The sequence below is a fragment of the Anolis sagrei genome, chromosome 1 (assembly GCF_037176765.1).
Source record: "Anolis sagrei isolate rAnoSag1 chromosome 1, rAnoSag1.mat, whole genome shotgun sequence".
Lineage (NCBI taxonomy): Eukaryota > Metazoa > Chordata > Lepidosauria > Squamata > Dactyloidae > Anolis > Anolis sagrei.
In genome coordinates, this window is record NC_090021.1 from 56595144 (window position 1) to 56620822 (window position 25679).

At 38.6% G+C, this 25679-nt stretch overlaps 1 protein-coding gene across 2 annotated transcripts in view; it reads left to right on the forward strand.

Annotated features, from left to right (window-relative positions):
- Nucleotides 1–23392, forward strand: part of GREM2 (gremlin 2, DAN family BMP antagonist) — a 40380-nt gene extending 16988 nt beyond the window's left edge. For both annotated transcript variants that reach the window (XM_067464825.1, XM_060753882.2), the window contains 2 exons: nt 18638–18701; nt 20975–23392. In XM_067464825.1, coding sequence (XP_067320926.1) covers nt 18667–18701; nt 20975–21488 — 549 coding nt within the window. In that variant the 5' untranslated portion in view covers nt 18638–18666 and the 3' untranslated portion in view covers nt 21489–23392. The remainder of the gene's footprint in view (nt 1–18637; nt 18702–20974) is intronic.
- The last annotated feature ends 2287 nt before the right edge of the window (nt 23393–25679 follow it).

The window sequence follows — 25679 nt, forward strand, 5'->3', positions numbered from 1 at the left end:
TAAGCTTTTAATTATATTAATTACAATGGATTTCATTTGGTGCATATACACATAAAAAAGTACCACATAGTCATATTCTTGAATATTGATGTCAACAGTTAAACAAACTTATATAATGTATAAATTTACAATTCTTGTGAAGGCACCTTATCTTTTTATACATTCTATGTAATTGACTTTCCGTTGTCACTCCAGGATAACCAAATAAAGATTAGAAACCATCCTTAACTATATAATTTGTTTTGTTTGACATTTTCCTTTTATATTGTTAAGTTTCCAAACTCACACAGAAATATAAAAAAAATTAAATGTCTAAACCTATTAAGACCCAATATTTTTTTTTTTCAAATACAGTAAAATGATGTCCAGTTGTTCTGGAAGTTCTGTATAGATTTGTCTTTCAATATACAAAAGAGTTTATCCATCTCTGTTAATTGAATAGATTTTTTTTCTGTGCATCTAGATGACTGCATGCTTCCTGCTTCCCCACACCCTCAGCCCATCAATGGCACAGCATATTTTGTCCACGCAATTTCATGGGACTTACTTTTAATTGAATTGTAAGCAAAACACATAAGAAGGCTAGAGAGTATGTGAACTGACCTCTCATCTTTTTGCTCTAAGTTTGACCACACTGAACCACTTGGGATGTGTACTTTACTAAAGGAAAGGGTGAGTGAGAAACAGAATAGAAGGAAAAGGTGAGAGCAACAAAAAAAAATGAAGAAGAAAGGAAAAACAATGTGGGGTTGGTAAGTTGGAATATGAATTTGGAGTGAGAAGTTTAATTTACCTGAACCTATAGTGGGTTAAAGCATTGAGCTGCTGAGCTTGTTGATCAAAAGGTCGCAGGTTCGATTCCGGGGAGTGGCGTGAGCTTCCGCTGTCAGCCCTAGCTTCTGCCAACCTAGCAGTTCGAAAACATGCAAATGTGAGTAGATCAATAGGTACCGCTCCGGCGGGAAGGTAACGGCGCTCCATGCAGTCATGCCGGCCACATGACCTTGGAGGTGTCTACGGACAACACTGGCTCTTCGGTTTAGAAATGGAGATGAGCACCACACCCCAGAGTCAGACATGACTGGACTTAATGTCAGGGGACTACCTTTTTTACCTATACCTTCTCCCTTTCTAATCAACAATTGCGTGTGAAGATTTATTTTTTGTGAAGATTTATTTTTTCAAGTGTTCAGTTCTGTGTCAACAGTAATAAATACATTGAAACCTTACCAAGGAATTAAATGGGCTTTACTTCAGAGTACATATGAAGAGGGCATGAAATTTAGAAAATGAATATTTTGGCTCCAAATTTGTAATTCACCAAAATCTTCATGGTTTAATTGAGTTCTTTGACTCAGATTCGTGCTGGAAAAAGTTGTGAGATGGTAATGCTTTGTTCTATTTCATAAAACATTTAGATCAGAGGTAATAGAACCTATGACCTTCAAGATGTTGTTTGACTGCAGTTCCCATTAGTCCTAACTAGCACAGCTTGTGCTGAGAGATTATGCGTATTTAATGCAACAACATCAGGATGGTTTCGTGTTCTCCTTTAAAGTAAAGACTATGATTTGTCTGCATTCAGAGTAATTAAATTAACTTTTTGACATTCTGATCATAGCAGTCTCTTTAGTTCAGCTCAGCTTGTGCTTGCCTGCCTCTGTAGTAGATTTTTACACTTGATCTTAGTCAAAAGTCAGAGAAACAGTTTTTGCTTGGAAAGAATCTATTCCACATTTGTAACTTGGTAACAGGGATACTCCTCCTCCTCATCATCATCATTTATGTCGCATCTTTGCTTCCAGAGTTGAGGCCTATGGCAGTTTACAAATCAAAATAATTAAATACAGTAAAAAGATGCAAGACCATTAGTCGAAATAACTTAAAATATACTAATTAAAATGAATCTAAAAGCTTTTTTAAAAAACCTTCAATACAATTAAAATAACACGGCAGCAAGCAAATTTTGTTGTTGTTGTTCATTCGTTCAGTCGCTTCCGACACTTCGTGACATCATGGACCATCACATGCCAGATTGCCCTGTCGGCCGTCACCACCCCCAGCTCCTTCAGAGTCAAGCCCGTCACTTCAAGGATACCATCCATCCATCTTGCCCTTGGTCAGCTCCTCTTCCTTTTTCCTTCCATTTTCCCCAGCATGATTGTCTTCTTTAAGCTTTCCTTTCTTCTCATGATGTGGCCAAAGTACTTCATCTTTGCCTCTACTATCTTTTCCTCCAATGAGCAGTCGGGCTTTATTTCCTGAAGTATGGACTGGGTTGGATCTTCTGGTGATCCAAGGCACTCTCAGAACTTTCCTCCAACACTACAATTCAAAAGCATCTATTTTCCTTCGCTCAGCCTTCTCAATGGTCCAGCTCTCACATCCGTAGATGACTACGAGGAATACCATACATGACAATAATATGGTGACTTTATGGCAAGAAATCTTTGATTAATCCAGTGCATGCTGGGGGGCATTATGGAAGGAGGTATTCAGTGTCTTCTTCTGTAGTATCTGCAATCTGGGTACACAACAACCAATGGAGGGTTTACTCAGGGCAGATCCAGACAGCCTTTTATTCCAGAAGCATCCATGTTTTAAAAATGTGGATGTTTCTGGGAGGCTGTATACACCCACCCCAGAAAATACACACTTTCTGGGATGGGTGTCTAGATGTTGTATTTCCCAGTACAACATCGGGAGACTAACCCCCTTCCTCAGAAGCCCCCCAGTGGCCATCTCAGGGAGGCCGGGTGAGTATTTTTCCTGGTTTGTAGTGAATTAATTCGAGACTGTCCTTTATTGTAGTAGATACTGCAGTAAAGGTACTTTCTGGATGGGACCTCACATAGCTCCATTCCTAATCTGTTGATGTGCTGCAGAGGTGCTCCCTATCACATTCCAGATGCACTTAAGCAGCTGAGTAATAAGGAGCAGATTTATGCTCAGAGTATTTATTTTTATTTATTTATGAACTACATTTCTATATCACTTTTCTCACCCCTGGGGGGACTCAAAGCAGTTTACAACATAATAAATGGCAAATTCAATGCCTCATATATCACATATCTAAATCAATAACATATAACAATAACATATAACTGTAGATAAAAAAACATTAAAACTATAAAAACATCAAACATAGACATAAGCATGAAACATATTATTGCTGCAATTAACAATGTAGACCCTGTCTCTTCCCCCCCCCCCATCCCCAACTCTCTCGCCATAGCGTTTCAGCCCTTCTTTTATACTCTCCTTCTTTTATATACAACACTTTGTCCCCTGAAGTTAATAAGTGGTAGAGAGGATGGAACTGTGCCTGGCTGCTGCTGTTTACTAAAGGAAGGAGCGGAAAATCAGGATATGTGCTCCATCAGCCTTTTAATTGGATCTTGACCTACACAGTACAACACCTTTACCCATGTCCCTCACCTCACCCCTGAAGTCTATTGTTTGATTTGCTTTTGGCCCAAGTATAATCAAAATATAAGGTCTGTTTTTTTCACAATTTCAGGTCTCAATGGGAGTTGTGAAACTTGAGGGATATTATATACACTGCCCCCACTCGCAAATATGTTAGCTGACCTATATGTCTGAGGGCCCTTCCACACAGCCATATAACCCAGAATATCAAAGTAGAAAATCCCACAATATCTACTTTGAACTGGGTTATCTGAGTTCACTTTGCCATATATTCTAATTCAAAGCAGATAATGTGAGATTTTATTCAGCTATGTGGAAGGGGCTTTAGTCATTTTAATGCTGTTGCTGTGCATCTTCAAGTTGAACTGAACTTATAGTGACCCTCTCTTAGTATTTTTTTTTCAGCAAGAGATAATCAGAGGAGACTTGTCATAGCCTTACTCTAAGCTTGACTTGACCGGGTTCTCCCAATGAATTTCAAAGGCTGATTCGGGATATATAGCCTTAGTTGCTTGGAGTTCTAGTCTAACATTCAAATCACTCTTCTATAGTTGTCCCTTTGATCAAAGTGTAGTCCTAATTCCAAGTAGCACATAAATTGGCTGCATTTAAAGAACTGTTCTTCAATCATTCAGTAATTTATGTCATGTTTCTAACCTAGCAGTGCTAGCAACTGGATTTAGAACAGTGGTTCTCAAACTGTGGGTCCTCAGATTTTTTTAGCCTTCAACTCCCAGAAATCCTAACAGCTGGTAAAGTAGTTGGGATTTCTAGGAGTTGTAGGTCAAAACATCGGGGGACCCACAGGTTGAGAACCACTGATTTAGAAAAATAATAATGGTATATCTCTGCATTTGTTGGCTTGCCTCTTCATGTTCATTTATACACATTTCTCCCAATGGTTATATTTTACATTCAGTTCTATCATTTACTGTCTCTTCATAAATCAAAGAAAATACCAGAAAAAAAACACAGTAACCAAAATTTGTCCATTGAATAGTTTTGTATAAATGAGCCCATACAGACATTGCTTGCTTGACCTTGTCAAAGTTATAATAGCCTGGGGCAAAACACATGGAGGAGATGCCTAGAGAAAGCCACACAGTAGAGCCACTGTTAGAACTGCTGAAAACCAAAGTGATGTGGACCGTTCCGATGTCATGCATATTTTGGTTAGTGCAGCCATGTCTTGAAACCCAAAACGCCTTGCATGCAAGTTCCCAGCAGTTCCCTGATTTGACCTGTGTTTAGCTGTCCTTCCAGAATTCATGATAAGCGCTCTCAAAACCAAGTTATACAAGGCCATTAAAAACTCATCATTTCTCAGCCCACAGCTAATGCAGTATCATTAAACCCATTAAAGGGTTGATATCATCAAAGAACCAACTTTGTTTAAAGCTGGAATAAATAGGTGTTTGGCAAGATATCATGTGATTGTCTTAAATCCACTCTCTAATATCACCTCACTACACCTTGTTCTGTTCAACAAGCTTTGATTTTCTGAAAATAATGCTTTGAACAACACTTTACAAGATCCTCATCTCTTGTTGTGCTCCTTGATGTCAGGAGCGGTGGATTTTACAGAACATTAAATACATACTTAGGAATTGCTCACTGAAGTCGGCCTCACACTGGCACTATTGTTGGGCATTGAGGTTTCTGGATTCATCTGGATTCAGCCCACTTGTTCTTGTGTCTTCCTAGCTTGTCTTGTACTGTTTATATACATTGTACAAGAAAATACGCCATGGTGTCCAGGAATTACATCAAATTTCACTTTCGTGATTGATATTCCTCAGCATTTCATGATAGTAAATGGAAGATATGCGAGTCTGATAGTTTGTTTATTGTATTTAATTTGTGAACGTACCTATTAATGCATCTTGACACCACTTTAACTGCCATGGTTCAATACTATGGAATCCTGGGATTTGTAGTTTCATGAAGCACTAACATCTTTTGAGCCAATCAAGACTGTCTCAAAACAAAGTCCTGTAATCTGGAACTACCAGACGGAACTGTGGTGGTAGTAGGACAGAGACAAAGCACTCCCCCAATGATCTGAAAGCTATAGTAGGCTTGTATAGGAAGCCAGTGTCCTTTTTATGTAGCATAAATAGCCACATGCAAGCATACACCACAAAACACTATAGCCATTGTGCAGTGCATAATGTGCACACACAATGGAAAGTAGACAGTTCACAATTGCAAAGCATATTTACAGTGCAATTGATAGAATGCACAATTGCAATACAGTGTATACAATACGCAACCTAAAGGTGGCAGAATAAATATGCAAAGTATAAGGTCCATAGTGGCAATGTACAATTGTAAAGACAAGACATCAGGAGAGAATGCTTCTGGAACATGGCCATACAGTCCGGAAAACTCATAGCAACCCAATATGATTTAATTTTGTAATTTATGCTTTCTATTCAAGAAAATTATAATTTTTAAATGGTGGCATAGATAACTGTTTCAATGATCCGTTGTTATACTGAAATCCATACGTTTGCCAAATTAAGCCAAACAGAGTAGAAAGCAGGATTTAATTTTTAACACTGAAGAAAATAAATGAAGTAAATCTTAAGTCATTATGCTGCCTTGTAAAATTTATTTATTTATTTATCTACGTCATTTCTATCCTGTCCATATCAGCCTGAAGGTGACTCAGGGTGGCATACAAGTCGGCAACAATTAAATGCCATATATAAAAATACATACATCGATAAAAGCAGCAGACATCATCATACATTTAAAATCATAAAAAGCAATAAATAATAAAAATGTAAAAATGATGTCTTCTTGTTCAAATCCTCAACCATTCCATCGTCTTAGCCATTCTAAGTTCATTTCCGATTTCAGTTTCTCTGATCAAGCTGTGGTTCTGAAGACTTGCTCGAAGAACCAAGTTTTCACTCTTTTTTGAAAAGTCAGGAGGAAGGGGGCTGATCTAATATCCCTAGGCAGGGAGTTCCACAGCCAAGGGGCTACCACCGAGAAGGCTCGTACCCCCTAAACGTGCTTGTGAAGCAGGCGGGATCGAGAGCAGAGCCTCCTCAGATGATCTCAAGTTCCTATAAGGTTCATAAGGAGAGATGCATTCGGATAAATAAGCTGGTCCAGAACCATTTAGGGCTCAAAGAAGTGAGCCAAAGAAGTGATATGTTGTTTCATATGAACTTGAAATAGTAAATTTTAGGGCTGTGCAAAAAGTCATTTGTGCCTTGTATGGAGGACCTTGCATGATTGGGGGCGGAACATTCTGTCATAGTTTTTTACCAAGTTGTTGGAAACAGGCTAGTCATCATTTACTGGAATAGAAGGGTCAGTGGTCTGACTCAGTTGAAGGTACCGTATATTCCGGCATATAAGACGACTAGGCGTATAAGACGACCCCCAACTTTTCCAGTTAAAATATAGTTAAGACGACTCCCAGGCATAAGACTACACCCGCATATAAGACGACCCCTGACTTTTGAGAAGATTTTCTTGGGTTAAAAAGTAGTCTTATACGCCAGAATATACTGTAGCTTCTTTTGCTCATATCCTTTCATCTTAAAATACTTCAGCTATATTCAGAATCTGCTGTGTTATATCCAGAAAAATTTCATTCTGTGAAAAAAATTCCATGGCCACAGAAAAATGTACCTACATTCAAAGAAACTCTCAGAAGCAATTCCTTTTTATCTTCAAACTATGTCTGGTGCCATATGACTAAGAGAAGTCAAACCGTCCTCACCTGTGTTTCATAACTGTTGGCAGAATTTTGCAGGTGCTCTTGAACTCTTCATAAACTTTAGCTGCAATACTGTACATCCATACATGAGCTAGGTTCCCTTTTGCCCCAACAGACTTAACTTCTGAGTAGACTTAGGATCATACAGCAAGTCAGCTATACTCAAGGTCCATTTTTCTAACAGTTGTTAATACAGACTTCCCTTTTAACCAAAACCTACTCCTGATAGATTAGCTGTAATTATGGCCTATGGTACAGTCACTGAATTCTTCATTTGTACAGGGGTTTGCATTGCACCAAAGGAAGATTAGGGTCAGCTCTCTGTTGCTTAAATAATTTGCCTGGTACGGCACTTTGCTTAGAAGGCTGGGGGGTGGGGGATGGGGGATCACATTGCAATGCAAGGGCAAAGCAGTGATCTATGCATTCACTTTTGTTTCTCAAGACTGGGGTGGAGAACGTAACATGCAAGCTTAATTGATTGTAATTTTACCCTTCTAGCTCTTGCTTGGAACCAGTAAAAATGGACTCTCTCAAAATTATATGCATGTTTTGGACAAGACCATTGAATGATTCCATAGATTTTCACCAATATGAAATGTCCTCATACCATTCTTTTCCTATTTTCTTCTAACTGCAAGTCAAATAAGCCAGGAATTGTTTCCTGTTAAAGATGCTTTTCCATTAGATCCAAACACAGAAAAATACGAATGCTATGCATGGGGAAAGCCAGGATCATAAACCATGGTTTTAACACACACACACCACTTTAATGAGTAGATTGTTGTGTTGAGAATGGAGAGTAGAAGAAGCAACATACATTGATACAAGGGGAATTTATGATGCAACTCAGTAATCCAAAGCGTAAAACACTAAATAGGTTGGTATGGCCCCATGTTCACATAAATCTGCATCTCTACCAGAATTTAGGAGAGAAGTATTCATTTATTTCAGGTGATATCATGATCACGGTAGGAAACTGTACCAAAAAATAAGCAGAGCTAGAAGACACTTGATAAAATATCGAGAGGTTAAGGACCTCTTCACACTGGACATTTTTGCCCCATTTTGCCGCTTTTATTTGCGGCAAGGACTATGCCTGCCATGCGCCATTTCACAACACACAGCAGACCCCACCTTCATTCCTTCCAAAGTGGAGGGGAAGCGCCACAAGGTGCTTTCTTCACCATTACGGGGAGGATATTGAGCCACCTGCATTTTCCTCCCCTTTTTGCCATATGATGGCAGAAAGGGCAGTGGGGCAATGTGCGTTGCTGCTCTTTCTGCCATCTGATAGGGACGGTGCCAACACACCCTGTCCCATCCCCATCAGATGGGACCCTGTTGTGCCTTGTCTTTCATGGTGCAACAGCACGGACCAATAGGGCCGTATGAAGAGGTCCATAGTCCAATATCACCTCGAGGACCACTTCATGATTAGTTGGGGTGCTGCGCTCTACTCACCTAGATGTTCAAGTTTTACATTACTTTGAATTCTCACCATGAAATGAAGAAACCAGAGATATGGGAAAATAAACTGCATTTATTGACCTAGTTGAACTTAACATCCTGAGCAGCTAAATATGTTGGGGGAGCAATGTAATTTGGGTCATGACAGAGGGCCAGATATCACCTCATAACCACCTCCTCACCTATGTTGGGTGAAACATCTGACCCTGGGGGAACTCCATGGTGATGGAATCATATGCTGGCTCTGGCTGGCCATTACTGGAAGGCCATACTAGGGGTACCTCCTCCAAAGCCCAAGATCTCTACAGAAGAGAATGAAACCTCCATAAGGCAAGCAGAAAGGAGATTGAAGAATGCTGTAACATGTTCTTACAGTTTCTCTTTTGTTAATTTGTTCCAGCCATTGGCTATAGATATTAACACACGAATGACCTTCATATCATTTTAAGTCAGAACTTGGTGGTTGGCCTCACCTAAATTGGTCAAATTTATTGTGTATTTTGCTATTTTACCAGATGTGTTAATGAGGCTGGAAAAACTGCTTTTGCTTTAATCCTCTCCATAGTGAGTGATCTTATATTTTGATCCCTGGGGAAACAGCATTGATTCAGGCAGCCACCCAGCAATTGACAAATGCAGCCAACCATCAAATGCAGTGTTGGAAGTCTAGTCTCGTTTGACTGTCTGAGGGATCTAATGTGCAACTGCTGTCCTTGACAGACACAATTCATCTGGCCACTTGGGTTTTGGTCAGCTTGTATGAGTTGTTGAGCAGAGAGCTGTCTGATTCTTGAGATGCTTTCCAGCATCTTTCAGAAGTCTTCTGAGTTCAATCCCACACATTTGCCAAATAAAAGTCCATGTGTGTCAGGGAAAATCAGATTGTCTGATCAGTCCACTCTTTGTTTGAAAAGGTGAAGTCATTTTCTCTCTCTAACTTCAAGAAGTATTTGTAAAACATATTAGATCATTATAATCCCTAAAAATATCTGGGACTTGATCTTAGCAAATATAAGAAAACTACTTCATTCTGTTCCCTCTTAATAAGCAAATCTTTCTGACATGTGAGAGCTCCTTTATTTAATAAAGTTTGAGCTGGGCAAACCAGTTCTCTTGTAGCAAAACAATTTGGTTGCTCTTAAGAGCTCCAGCCAACAGACTGTCTGGTGGCTGAGTTAATGTAATTTCTTTTCCTAATATTTAATCAGGAATGTAACCCTTCCTCTGCCCCACTCCCTCTTAAATAAGAATCCACCTCCTTCAGCTTGGAGAACAGTTTTAAACAAACAGAAGAAGGATGGGGGCACAAAGGAGTGAAATGCTATTTTATTGAATACAGATAAAGTAACATGTTACTTTGGGACAGATATGTAAGTTTGCATTGTGAGTTAATTATAACATCAAGAGAGTTTAGCATCTTACAAATAACCATTTAGTGATACCAGATATCGCCCCACTAAATAGAGTATGCAAATGTCTGGTGAACACTCATAACTGTGAGGAAGAAGCTAGTAATATAGGAGAAAGATGGGAAATGGTATTGATATGTATTCTCACACAGACTGCTCTTTTCCATCTTGCATATTTTCATATATACAAAAAGACATGTTTAGATACACTTATAACATATTCAAACACTTATATTTGTAAGTAGACTCTCAACCATCTTAACTCATGTGCAATGGGCCTTCAATATCTGTTTTACTCCAGCCCCAACACCATAGATACCAAAAGCCATGTATGCACAAGTCCCGTTTTAAACAATGGTGTAGTAGAATGCACTCATTATATAAAATGGAGAACAACTTAAACAAGTGCCGGAGAGAGCCTCAGGATCTGTGAAATGGCAGGAGAATACAGCAAGGTAAGCCTACACTTTGACTTCATGGTTGGTGCACAGCAAAATCTAAAGTTGCTTTTTGGATTTTAAAAATATTTTTGTTCTGTAATTCATTGAATCCATGGATGCAGAACTTGTGGATATGGAAGGCCAGCTGTCCCTACATTCACAGACAGATATAACTACATGCACTACTGAGTTAAAGTTACAAAGACATGCATTGAAACACATATGGGAAAATTACCCATGATGGTCTATGAGTATGCTTAATCAGACATATATGTGCTTTCTCTCACAACTCACTTAAGTGCACCTTCCATTTTTTAAATATGCAAGTCATACCTATTTTGTAGAGCCGTCATGCATCCTTCACATTCATGCATGTGCACCACCTGTACCTATCCCATGGACACCCACTCATAACACTCATTGAGTGTAGGTGGATAAGGCAGAAGAACAAAGGATGTCTTTTTCACAACAACCTTGTTTCAACCTGATCTCTCTATCTCCTTTCTGCTCAATTGACCTCTTCTTTTCTTGGTAGCTCCTGAAAAAATATGAAAAATAACTACACAGGTAGGCAGTCTAATGTTCAAAGCTGGTATATAGGTGCTAATTTCACATACTTCGGGGCAGTGGTGTCCAACCTTTGATCCTCCAAATGTTGGAGGGCTCCAGCTCCCAGGAACTCTGGCCAACTTGTTCAATGGTAAAGAATTCTGGGACCTGAAGCCCAAAATATCTGGATAGCAAAAAGGTAGGACACCACTGCTTTAGGGGAATGCAATATGTGTTCCATAGTTTCGGTCAAAACAAATGTCTTTCTGCCGTGTGGAGTTTCTTTCAACATTGGTTTCTTCTTAGCTGTTTAAAATGCTTGTGGCAGAGCTGAGGATCCATCACCACCTTCAAATCAGGTTGGGCTGCACATCAGATGAAAGGAAAAGTATGTGATGGCAGAGCAGAAGAGTGTTAAAAGGTAGATTTGAGTTTCATCTGACTTTAAGGAAGGGTCTTGTGAAGACATTTATTTTCCAAAGAAGACTTCCTCAAGTTGACTGTCCTGAGCGGGAATGGTATGTTTCACATTTGGAGGAAACCAATTAAGCAAAAGGTTGTCCTGAAACTACAGAATCTAACATAATAAACAAGTCAGTAATAGTCAATAATTACTTGATTTTCCTTTCTTAGATTTTTATTTCCTATTTCCTTATGAAAAACTGGATAAAATGTTCATTATGATATAAATTTTTATTTCTGCTCACTTGGCCAGTTTTCCCAAATAAGTGCCAATAAAAACTTTATGGTACCCTGTATCACTAGATTGTTTATCTTGTGTATTTTGTTTTTTGTCCTTGGTTTGCATCTCTTTTCTTGGTAGAATGCATAGTTTCCATGGAAACTAATGAAGGCCCTTTGCAATGTAGGGATCCATGGTAAATGGGGAGCTGCTGCATAATGCTCTGAATCAGAGAAATACAAGTACAATCAAAAGAGTGCCACAAAATGCATTGAATGGTCTCCTTGAAATCCAAGTATTTTTCCTTTTTTCATGGCATTTTTTCCCAAGGACATGTTGCAGCTGGAATTCTGGGATGTCATATAGAGGTTTTGGCATTACCACCACAAATATTTCACCTGTTAATAATCTCCCTCTCTTTCCTGCTTTTTAATGTATGAAACTGAACAGATGGCTTCAGAGGTCAGTGAGCTCCTTCTTTGCATGTGTTTAAATGGATGTTGGATGGATTTATCTTCTGAGTGTTTTTATTGTGTATTTGTGCAATGGCAAAGATTTGGACTAATGGCCTTTGTGGTCTCTTCCATTTCGGTTCTATAAATCGAGAAAACTGTGGTCTTCTATCTCTAGAACACAGGTGTCAAACTAATTTTCATCAAGGGCCACATCAACCTTATGGTTGCCTTCAAAGGGTTGTTTGTAACACTGTATAAATGTAACTATGTTGCCCTGGCATTGGAAGCCTCACATAAAATAGGTGGCAGGCTGGATTTGGCCTGCAGGTCTTGTGGTTGGCATGTGTGCTCTAGAATATACATGCACACAAGCAAAAAAGAGACCTTAGATGTTAGAGCCAGGCAGTGTGAGGAGGTTCCAACATAAGGGCAGCTTGGATCTCTAGATTGGTAATAAAATATTGAAAATAATAAGCTTTCATGGCAAGCAGGCAGTGGAGAGCAAAATCTCAACAGTAATGTGATCTCTAGCTTAGACAATGATGGTCGAAAGAGTAGCTGCAAGCATTCCACTTGAGGGAATGGACCAAAGCCATAAGCCCCACCATCAGAAGGTGCTGGTGCAAATTCCAGCAACGTAAGCACATACAGGTTGAATAATCTAATGCTCCTTCATCTTTGGGTCCAGCCAAAGCGTATTGGACAAGGGAGGAAATTTGCTCCAGGAGGAAGCTAATGGGTGATAACTTCAGAAATACATGATTAGAAGCAGAACTCGGATACTATAAGTGAAACCTATGGGGCATCAGCATTGTAGAATGAGTGCAGTTTGACATCGCTTTGACTGTCATGGCTCAGTGCTATGGAATCATGGGATTTGTAGCCTGGTACAACACTCTTTGTCAGAAAAAGCTAAAGACTTTTCTAAAACTACAACTCCTATAGCATTGAGCCATGGCAATTAAAGTGGAGACAAAAATCATTCATTCTATGGTATAGATTCAGCCTTAGTCACCTCTCACAGGGAAGGTTTCACCAGCATTTTACATTTTACCCATAATAAGCTGAAATTTATATTTAAGAATGTCACACTACAAAAATGGGATCTGATAGCAGATTTCTTAATGTTAATATTTTAAATTCAGTTTCCAGTTTGCTCTCAAGACTCATTTCAGCAACTTCAGTTGGTAGAACTTCTGTTTAACATTATTCCTTTCAAGGCAATTTAGCATCTTTCTGAGAATGTGTAATGTGATGACATTAGGGGAATAATATACTGCCTGGGATGACATGACCTATTAACTTGGTGCCTTCTACATTACAAGCAAAGCCACCACAAACAGCCATTTTGAAACCAATAATTTCCCTTTGAGTTTTTCTTTTTAGTTTTCTTGGAATCAGCCATTACTCATCACATGGCTGTAGAGGACTCCTGCAACTTAGCCTCTTTTAGTCTTCTTTGGGAGAGAAGAAGTGGAATATAAATACTAATACTAATCCTGGTTCAATTTCAGGAAGCCCTTTAGTTAACAAGTGCATTTCCCTCCATTCCAAATTTTCTGTATCAAGATATATCTGGGCATTCTTTGTATTCATAAGAGTAAACTGGAAAACATATCCATCAAATTCATATTCTAGTGCTGGATTAGGCTAGCGCTTATCTCAAATTCAGAATTATTACAAGAATTTTTCATCTACACCTGTGTAAGTAAGCCGTAAGCAGTGTTTTTTGGCCATACTTCACCCCTCACCACACCTATAGAGCCAGCAGCCAGATTGGGCAAAGAAGGTTCACTTGCCTTCCCATCAGGACACACAAAGGCTGAATTTTGATGTGGTCTTACTTCTGATTGTTACAGTTCTTTTCACTAGTGGAATGGTGATGAAACCATCTTCCTCACACCATGGTAGAAAGACAAATGAACCTCTTAGACTCAGTCTAGCCAATGGCTCATACGGTGTACTGGGGAAGCAGTTATGGATATTAAACTGCAGTACAAGATGCCCTACTCTACCAGGTGAGGTGGTTGCAGTGCAGGCACGAGTGGTCTGCCTGCCATCTTTTTCCCTGCCCCAATTCTCCCCATTCCCAGCAGTGCATCTGACTGGAATGTGGGAACACTATGCAATTAGCTCTTTCCACCGTGATGTGAGCTGATTGCCTGAAAGGGTTTGGACCAGAGGGAAAACATTTTCCTTCTGGTCTGCCAGCCCTGTATATTAGTTGGCTGCCTAGGCTCCCTCAGTCAGTTGCATTTGAGGACTCTCCACTTGCTGGTTCCTTTAATTTTTGTTGGTTTTATTCATGTTCTTTGTTTATTTCTGTCATAACCTGGAGTGGTTGGTATGGGTCCTGTATCCCTTTCCACTGTGGATCCTCTGTGTATGGTGTCAGAACTGTTCATTCCTGCTTGTGCTGAGGGAAGTAGCTGCACAGGTGGGCACAGATCGGTTGCTGGATGGGCACCTCCGCAGTGCTCTTGATGATGCCATTAGCAGTTTGGTAAGGGTTTTAAATCAGACAGTGGGTCATTACCTGTCCGAGTGGAGTTCATGCCACTGGCTGAGCACATAGGCTAGCTGATTTGGAATCCAGGACCCCTGTTGTGAGCTGTAACCAATAAAACAGGTCATGGCCATTGTTAATCCAATGTGATCTTGTGCCGTGTGATTCTTGTGAGCAGGGACAATCACCTTGCACATGCCAATTTCAGTCAAAATATTTTTTGTTTTGACATCTGGAAATACCCATATCCTTTAACTTCTTGTGAGAATGCTTTCCTTATATACTATGTGTGCAGGTGTGTATTGCTATGTTGTAGATTCCCATGTTATGTCGCAGATAAAGGGGAGGGGGGTTGTGCGAGAGTGCTTCTAGGTCAAATGATACTCTACAGAACAGAGCTCTGGTACTTTTCAGCACATTACCCAATACTTGAGGGAGACATTGTAAACGATGAGGCAACATTCTTCCACAGCCATTTAATTACTAGGAGGAGCCCCAATTGCATTATGACAGCAAGTGAAACTTTTAAAGCAAGGGACATTTTAGGATTGTAATGCTCTTTGGAGCCAGAGAGTCATTTTGTAAAAGAAAGGACCGCTGTTAATCTTCAAATCACAATCTTTAAAAGGTTATTGTGTTGGCTGAACATTGTGTGTAAAGTGACTGTTTCAAGGCCTGACACTTCAGAGTAAAAGTATTGGAAGAGCTGACCTGCAGTCTCTGCTGCCAAAGCCTGGCCTTGAAAGAAAGCCTGAGGTAATACAGAAGTGTGCCAGACGTTGCTTATCTAGTAACTGTATTGCTGCTGCAGCCAAAGCTGCAATTGCTGTCTGCCAGACCTTGCCCTGCCCTTCAGATATTAAGGTTTCAGAAAAGTATCCAGAGTGGCTTATTAGATAGAGAACTCTGCCTTAGGCTGAGCTAGGGTAGGATGCATCCTGACTGAGAGATGACTGGAAGAAAGGGCTACTTCTGGAATGGCTATAATGTGGGAAAGGGCAATATCTAGGGCTGCCAGTTTGAAAACCAGAGATAGATTTTTTTAACTTTTAACGTCTGCATAGAAGAAGGAATTTCAGAAAGTGTAGCTTATCACATAACCAGGTATTAATAAACACAAGCTGAAATTCAGTGTTCTACAGAAGATAGGACTTTATCCATTTTTCATTCCGGAAAACCTAGTAGAATTGTCCAGAACACTTCTCATTGTATAAGATAGGAATGTGAGCCCATAAATGTCTAAAATTATATAGAAAAGTCCTTCTGACTGTTCCATCATCTTCTAAGCTCATTTAGTAGAACCCAATCATTGGACCTTCCTCCCTAGTGAGGGCAAAGCAACTCCCTCTGTTCTCTCTTTTTGATGACACAACTGAAAACATCCTCACATCACCAACCTGTTAGAAATTGAAGTGGGGTGAGCTTTCAATGCTATACGATGCAGTTTTATCATTTGTATAATCTTCTAATGATTTTTATTAATTTTAATGTTTGATATTTTATCTTTATAAATTGTTCTGTACTGGGGTAACAAGTAAAATAGAGGAAGAAAAAAGTAAGAGAAAAGAGAAAAAAAATCTTAGTTAAGGGCTTGGTAACGTTAGGCAAGGATTGGGATATGGGAAGCTGGGAGGGGGATTTAGAGAATTCAGCTTCTAATCTTCTCCACTTTGGTTGTCTTTGTTGTTCCCTTTCTTGTTACCCCAGTCCTATTTCTCTTTCTTATCACCTATAGTGTAGGGCTCTCCCAGCCCATTAATCTTTCCATACCCAGACACCCCAGTTACCCTTTTTTCTCTTTCTTTTAAACACATACTTGTAAATAATATCTTTCTGCATAAAAAATATTTGAAAAAAAATCTGTACTGTTTTTGAAACGATGTTTGCCATCTTAAGCTCCATTTAAGTAGGCTTCAATTTGTGGTGATTCTGTATGAGTTTGAGCCCTTCAAGTCACCATCAACAGCTCTGGTTGATCTTCCCTTCTTAAATCCATGGGTTCCTCTATTCCCTCCATCTGTAATGCATTCTTATTTTTCCTTACTGTCTTCTACCTAAACAAGCCTTCTTGTGTTTCCAAGTGAGTCAGATCTTCTCATGATATAGTTGAAGTAGGATTGGTTCAGTTTAGTTCTTTTGGCTTCAAGCAAGATTTAGGCTTGATTTGATCATCTTGTTGTGTACCTCCAAGTCTGTTCAAACTTATAGCAATCTTATCATAGATTTTTCTTGGCAAGATTTGCTTAGAGCAAGTTTGCCCTTGATTTTCCCTGAGGCCATCAGTTTGAGGCATGCTGAGTTTCCATGGCTGAGGGGGAATTTATACCCTGGTCTCCAGAGTCATAGTCCAGCACACAAACTTTTTTGACTCTCCGATTTGTTTCAGGATCCTCTTTGTCTATTCAGCAGTGCATGGTACGTGTTGTTATTAAAGATGACTGCCCTGTTTTGCATTCCTCTTTCAGATCTCTTGCAATAAACTGACAATGAAACAAAAAACCAAGAAGTTTCAAAATCAGAATTTTAACTTTGAGACTACTGCTTAAGAAAAAATAGGACCTGATAGCAGACCTAATTGTATTGGGATTATTGCAGAGATGGGAAGAAAGCTTGTTTTAGTTTATTTTGGAATTGTTGCCTTTTGTTGTTCTTATGGTTGATTACAAATAACCACAAGCACTCATTGAATGAAGAGATGATTCGGAAATGCAATCAAGTAATAAACTAGTCCCCTCCCCAGATAATTCATAGTAGGGTACAAGATGTTTTCTAGTTCCTCCTGCATTCTTTTGCAAAGTGATGTTTATAGAACCACACTTTTACAGTGGAACTGGGAGAGAAGAAAGGAAGGAAACTCTGAATTAGTTATCTGGATGAATCTGCACAGAGAGCTGCAGATTTGGATTCAAATTACTGAGTTGGAAACATCAAACTACAAACTCACAGCAAGTAGTGGGTGAATTCATTTTCTTGCTTTTATATATCATATGTAGCAGGATGCACAAGAAGATCAGAAGGCAAAGCACTCGTCCACATTTATTTTCCAATAGTTTGGCTTTACAATAATGAAATGAGCTTTTATTCACATCTGACTCATTGTTTGCATGTTCTTAGAGCTGGCAACGAAGAAAGGAAAGGAATAATACTAGTTTCAGTTGCATCTCCTGAGAAAGCTGTAATTAGTTGATTGGAAAGGAATTTGGCCTGAACATCCAGTTAACATCCAATGGTTTTGGCCATGATCACCCACTGCTAAATCAAATTGAGAGCTTCAGCTCCTCTGAAGTCTAGTTAAAATCTTTTAATGAACATAATAGCTTTCCATTCTGACTGTGATTCTGAACACACATATTTACAGGAAAATCAAATTGATTGCCATTCTTATCACAACATAGAAAATTGGGTTAATTAGCAAATATCTGTCTTCAAGAACAGGACTTAAAGAACATAGGTACCATTTAATAACTTTCGTTGCAAAATAGGATGCATAAATATTTACAGAGGTTTAGCCAGTAGCCACATGTTTCATGTAGAGCAGGGGTCCTCAAACTTTTTAAACAGAAGGCCAGGTCACCGTCCCTCAAACTGTTAGAGGGCCAGATTATAATTTGAAAAAAGCATGAATGAATTCCTATGCACACTGCACATATCTTATTTGTAGTGCAAAAACTCTTAAAAACAATACAACAATTAAAATGAAGAACAATTTTAACAAATATAAACTGTTAGTATTTCAATGGGAAGTATGGGCCGCTTTTGGCTGATGAGATAGGATTATTGTTGTTGTTGTTTGCTTTCAAGTCATTTCAGACTTATGTTGACCCTGAGCAAGGGCCGGGTAAATGACCTTGGAGGGCCGTATTTGGCCCCCGGGCCTTAATTTGAGGACCCCTGATGTAGAGTGATAGTGTTCACCAGCAATATTAACTTAAAATAACATTTTTTCTTGTTCATGCAGTATTCTGAACTTTCTGAAAATAAGACTGAATGGCTCAAGACGTGGGCATCAATTCTCTACTTAGGTAAGTAGCTTTTTAATGGATAAAAAGTTAAGGGGAAAAGATTAGACAAAAGAGGGGATTGGATAAAGGTTGGAATAGGGTCCTCATCTGGAAAGATTCAGATCTTAGCTTAAGTTTCAGATCTTTCCAGTTGTTTTATTAATATGGAGCAAGCTGGTAGCTCCGGCGCTGGCTGGTTCATGAGGTCATGAAGAGTCAGAAGCGACTGAACAAATAAACAACAACAACAAAACTGGAAAAGCCCAAAATAGGGGATTTGATAAAGGTTGGAATGAAGAAACAAACGATTATGGAAGAATTTAGAGAAATAAAATTGACATGGTTCCATTGTATACAATTAGAACAATGGTTTAAACATTGGGTAAAAAATAAAAACGGAAGTAAGCTTAACCAATTTGAACAAATAATACAAAATGAAAGAGCTGTAGAGGAGCATGAAAATTTGAAAGGAATAATTAGTAAAGTATATAAGATAATAATTGAAATAAAGGAAGGAAAAACAAAAAATAACATCCTCAAAGAGGTCTGGGAAGAAGATAAGGGATAAAAATAAATGAAACAGAGTGGCAACAATTATGGAGACAAAGACATTTTAAAAATGTATCAATATGGGTTAAATTATGTTGTTAATTATGGAGACAAAGACATTTTAAAAATGTATCAATATGGGTTAAAGAAAATTATTATAAGTTAATACCTAACACCAGTAAGAATAGCAAATATAAATAAAAACTACTCAAAAAATTGCTGGAGAGGATGTCAAGAATCAGGAACCTATATACATATGTGGTGTCAATGTAAATATGTAAATAATTTTGGGGGGAAAGTGTTTAGAGAAATAGAAGATATAATAAAGATTAAAATAGAAAGAAGTCCTAGTATAGCTTTATTATCATTATATAATAATAAACAATTGAAAAAAGAGGATAAAATGTGATAACCAACTTATTAACTGCAAGACTGCTTATAGCAAGGAATTGGAAAAGAGAAATAAATATACAAATAGAGGAGTGATACAAGGAAGTATGGAAATTGGCAATAAATGATAAGCTGACATGTATATTAAAAGTTAAAAGAGGTATATGGAAACAAAGTAATTTTGATGATGTATTGAGAAAATTTATTGAAAAAGGATTAAAAAAAGAAAGAATGAAAGTTACCTCCACAAGAAGAATTGAAATTTTCGACATATGATATGTAAAAGCTGTGACTTGGGAGGGGAGGAGGGGAGCACATTGGTGAGGGATAGATAATATGTATAAGCAGAAAAATAACACTAGATGCCAGAAGTTAAAGTAAATAAAATATATAATAAACATATTTTTTTTTAAAAAAGAAAGTGTTTATTTTGTGTAAGATTGAAAAGAATATTCAAAAGCTTTTTTAAAATGATTGAAAAACACGTATTTCATGTATGGAGAAACCATGATAAGAAGAATCCTGGAATGACAAAAATATTTGTAGTTCTGAACTTATTTTGAACCACATTCGTATGTTGTTTTTCACAAAAATATCATTTTAGCTGCAGAGGAAACAGCTTGTGCTGCATCAGAAATAATATTTAATGCAGAATATTAGTTCTTGCACAGAAAATGTTGTTTTCTATGCAAAACGAACCACATGAAATTTTTATTTAGAATACATTGTCCTATTACAGCAAGTTCTTCATTTTCTGTGTCAACATATTATTTCCTATGCTGAAAATTCCGATTTCTGTGCAAAACAACGACATGATTTTTTTTCAGAATACATCAAATAGCATTTGAATACTTTAGTTTTCAAATACTTCTTGAAGCAGAAAGAGAATTACCAAAATCACCCATTGCTACTTTTAAGAATAAAATTAATGTACTCTTGAGCTTGCTGGCATAGAAGATAATTGTTTTTATATCTGCTCAAGCCAGTGGTACAAACTGAGGAAAAATTACTTTGGATTTTTTGCTTTCATGGATAAAACTTCAGATATCAGCTTATGAAAATCCCAGTGAGAAAGGCAAATTAGCGAGGATGTTCTCAAAACAAGAGATAATTCCGATGGCCATATAAATGCAGCCAAATGCATATAGATAATTTGCAATCAAATTTGTCACAACCAACATATAGCTTTTCTTTCTCCTTTCTTTAACAGAGCAGCTTAGAATGATACATTTATTATTATGTTTATTTATGCCCCACGTATTCTCTCCATAAGGGGAGTCATAGTGGCTATAAAGAAAACTTGATATTTTTTTCCTGCATTTGTGTTCAATCCTGAATTTGTTGTCTCCCTGCAGGATGATCTGGAAACTCGCTTTATCCTTGTTTCTTGTGTCCACTCTGATTCATGTGTCAGAAACCAGAAAAAATCGTCCTGCAGGAGCCATCCCTTCTCCTTACAAAGACAGCAGAAGCAACAACTCAGAGAGGCGACAACATCTAAACAAAGAGGTCCTGGCCTCTAGCCAAGAAGCTCTGGTGGTCACCGAAAGGAAGTATCTGAAAAGTGATTGGTGCAAAACCCAACCCTTGCGCCAGACGGTTAGTGAGGAGGGCTGTATCAGTCACACCATCATCAACCGCTTCTGCTATGGCCAGTGCAACTCTTTCTATATCCCAAGGCATGTGAAGAAGGAAGAGGAGTCATTCCAGTCCTGTGCCTTCTGCAAGCCTCAGAAAGTCACCTCCTTCACTGTTCGGCTAGAGTGCCCTGGGCTGGACCCACCTTTCCGACTTAAGAAAATCCAGAAAGTCAAGCAGTGTCGCTGTATGTCTGTGAATTTGAGCAGTACAGGCAAACAGCGAAAGTGAGCCCTGGCAGTCCATCCAGCCAGAGTCATATTCTATAGACAAATTGTCTGATTGTGTTTATTTCTCTTGGTGGAGATGTTCCTGGAGCAGAACCATTTGTATACTGGGAACCATGGCTGTTCTGAGGCTTCCTTCTCTATTACCAAAGCAGCTGTTTAAGCACTGGGTCTGTATGACTGAAGCATCCAACACAGGGGTAAGACTACCTTGGTGGCCAGTGGTTGACATCCAACACTTAACACTTCCACTATGTGGAATGCCTTTTGGCTTTTTCTCCACCCCTGTCTTTGGACGAATAGATAGCCCAGTGATGTCTTTATGCTTTCCCATCTTTTCCGTTTTGAAATATTTCATTCCATAATTGCCAACCTACTGCATTCTTCTTTGGGCTGCATTGCTGACATGGAAAGAGACAGGAACAGTTCCTGTGAAGTCTGACTGATAAAGGCACTTTAAATGGCATCTGAGCCTTATCTTCCATGGAGATAATCAACCTGCCACTTTCCACTTGCGAGATCAAGCATGGGATTATACATCTTGTCAGATAGATTGCCTCAAGTACACTTTTCAGCTGTATTGTTTCACTTGTACTGCAGCTATAGCAAAGTGTTGTTAGACTTGTTAATATAGACATGAGCATGCATATTTTTTAGATCACTTAACTATCCAAAGGGCTAAGAAAAAGCATCTTCAACTATTGGACCAGGTTCTTTGAATAGAGCAGGATTTTCAGTAGTGTTAATTTCTTTGCTAGATGTTTGCGTTATATTTAAATTTTCTTTCCCCTGAATCACTATTATGAATTTCTTCTAATCTTATGCTAAATCAGTACAGTACATTTGTACAGAAAGTAAACAATATTGTGTTTAATTTATTAAAGCACAGTGGCAAAAAAGGTAAAAAACTTCATCACAGCTGAATCAATCCCTGTGTCCTTTTATGAAAATTTGTATCTATGTAGAAAAAAAAGTGTATTGTGTATAAAGTGAGGTGTCCATGCGGATTCATACCATGTTGCATGTTAGGCTTTAGGATGTTTCACATACACCTGTTTAGATGTATCTGAAATTACTCGAGTAATACTGGCCACCATCCACAGCATGTCTTGGAAATTTGCATTTACAGCGGCTGTAGCTGAAAAAACTAATATTATGCAGATTTTTTAATCATCACCTTGCATTGATATGACCATGAAAAGGGTTAAATAAATTGTTTTCTTCAAGCTGTGGGTTTGGTGCCAACTCAAGGGTTCAGTGGCACAGTTCTCTATTATGTGAGACTGGCTGTTTTAAGAAGCTTTGGGAGACTGATCTCTTCTAGTGCTCATGAATCGGTTTATGGGGATTGGCACGGGGAGGAGGGATTGGGCAGGTATGTTATCCTTATATTTTTCTCCCTTGGCATTACACAATGGCAAATCTGCACTCGGGAAAGTACAAGAAAAAATGCTGAGATTGGTGCTGTTGGCTGCAATTGCCGTACATTACTACAACTACATCAAAACTCAAACTTGGACAACGTGGATGGGTGAGAAGCATTAGGGTGCCTGAGTGTTCAGAACTGCTGAATCCTGAAGAATGAGAATCCAACATCAAGTTGTGGGGATTCCAATTTAGATCCCCCCCCCCCAATAAACTATGTTAGGAATGATGTCAGGTGAAAGAGAAATCCAGGTACACACCATATATGTGACAAACATATATGCTGCAGCCAGGAGGTGTCTCCTTCAGCTTGTTTTTGTTTATAATTAAGAATTGAGTTGAGCTGACCTTGTAATGGTTCATAATATTTAATTTTTTGTTTTATAAATGAAGTCTAAGTGGAAGAAATGTTATAACTATAATGTAATTATTTTCTAGGTGTAATGTTGTTAAATTATAGAGCAAATAAAGATACTCTAGGAATATATGGAATTTATGTATCATCACTTTATATTGTGAAGCTTAAATGATAACTTGATTCAAACGGTTCCATCATCAAATGAGTAGAATGATAGAACAAAATCATTGAGACGGAAGAGGAGTCATAGGCCATCAAATCCAGCAAACACACATACATAAACACCAGTCACAACACCCCTGTCAGGTAGCTGATTCAGAGAAAAAGACCCCATCATCACTCTTGATAATTAGTTGCATTGCCAAATTGCTCATACCATGAAGAAGTGCCTTCTAAGATCCAATTAAAAGCTGTCTTCCAGTAACTTAAAACTATTATACCTGGTTCTACCCTCTGGAGCAGCAAAGAACAAATCTGCAACTTGATTTCTCTGACAACCCTTGTGATATTTAAATATTTAGATATTTATGTATTTGTATCTTGTCTTCACTAGACTGAATCACTCTGTCTTTATAGGTTTTGTTCTTTATCATCATGCTTATTCCTTTGACTTGCACAGAATACACATAGTACAACTTACTCCTCTTGTCTTGCAAACTATACTTTTATTAATGCAGGATAGAATAATATTTTCCTTCTTCGCTGCAGCATTAGGTTTGTTTGTTTTTTGTCGTATCAGGAGCAACTGCTCCTGTTGTGAGAGAATTGGCCGTCTGCAAGGACGTTGCCCAGGGGATGCCCGGATGATTTCTGATGTTTTGTCATCCTTGTGGGAGGCTTCTCTCTTGTCCCCGCATGAGGAGCCGGAGCCGATAGAGGGAGCTCATCTGCCTTTCCCAGGATTCGAACCTACGACCTGTCGGTCTTCAGTCTTGCCAGCACAGGGCTTTAACCCACTGTGCCACCGGGGGCTCCTAGCATTAGGTTACTAGTTCATGTACAATTTATGGTCAACAGTGTGATACATATAGGTGTAATCTTGACACTATCCCATCGTCACACATCTTTGCAATTCTTTAACAAGGTTAGCATATATGCTAAGAAATTAGGTATATAAAACATTATGTAACCTATACCATAATAGCAGATTCTGGCCTACACAATTTTTTTTTAAATTACTTGGGCATTTATGGAGACATAGAAAATGTAAGTACAACATACAAATTTTAGTGTCCGACTTCGAAGTTTTTGTTGTATTGCAGGCATTTTAGTCATGAAATATATCCATTGAATAGAAATTAAGGGAGATAAAATTAAAATCTAGACAGTTAACATTGTCATTGAAATGATGCTGAGAGGACCCCGTTGGTGCCTTATGCATATGTAAGTTACCCTCTAGATCAGTGGTTCTCAACCTGTGGGTCCCCAGATGTTTTGGCCTTCAATTCCCAGGAATCCTAACAGCAGGTAAACTGTATGGTCGAGGGTTTCATGGCTGGAATCACTGGGTTGTTGTAAGTTTTTCAGGTTGTATGGCCATGCTCTAGAAGCATTCTCTCCTGACGTTTCACCTGCATCTGTGGCAAGCATCCTCAGAGGTTGTGAGGTCGTGAGGTGTAAGGTCACTTCACCACCTCTGAGAATGCTTACCACAGATGCAGGAGAAATGTCAGGAGAGAATGCTTCTAGATCATGGTCAAACAACCTGAAAAACCTACAACAACCCAGCTGGTAAACTGGCTGGAATTTCAGGGAGTTGAAGGCCAAAACACCGGGGGACCCACAGGTTGAGAACCACTGCTCTAGATGCATTTATATCTGAAATGTTCACATGCAATTTAGGGTTGCACAATCTGAGTTGTTCATGTGGCATTTATTCCACACAAGGGCTAAATAGCACAACTAGTGTGTAACCCCCAATATTAAATCACTCCAATCTAGGTTTTTGGGTTATAATGTATATGCATTGTGAAAGAAATAACTGAAATGAAATCTTTTAATTTTTTTTCTTCTGACTCTCCCCTCCTTCATTTATTTCTAGGCAGAGGACCTTATTGCACAAGGAAGACAAACTGGCATTGAAGCTGGACCATCACCTTTGGTGGGAGTCCCTTTTGCCATTTCATGTGGGTCTGTCTCCTTCCCATGATAGAATGATCCATTGTTACTGATGGGCAAAACCCACCAATAGCTCATAATCCTTCAAAATTCCTAACAGTGTCACTTACCTTGTGTGATGGATCTGCTCCACTTCTGTGCGAGTATGCTGGCAGCAATATATCAGAAGGTGGGATTATCCTTCTCTGACTCTTGTCACTATTCCCAAGCTGTTTTGCTTTATTTAATACTTTCCAGTTACATTTGCCCTTTTTTGTTACCCATCGCTGAAAATGAAAAGTTATTGTACATATT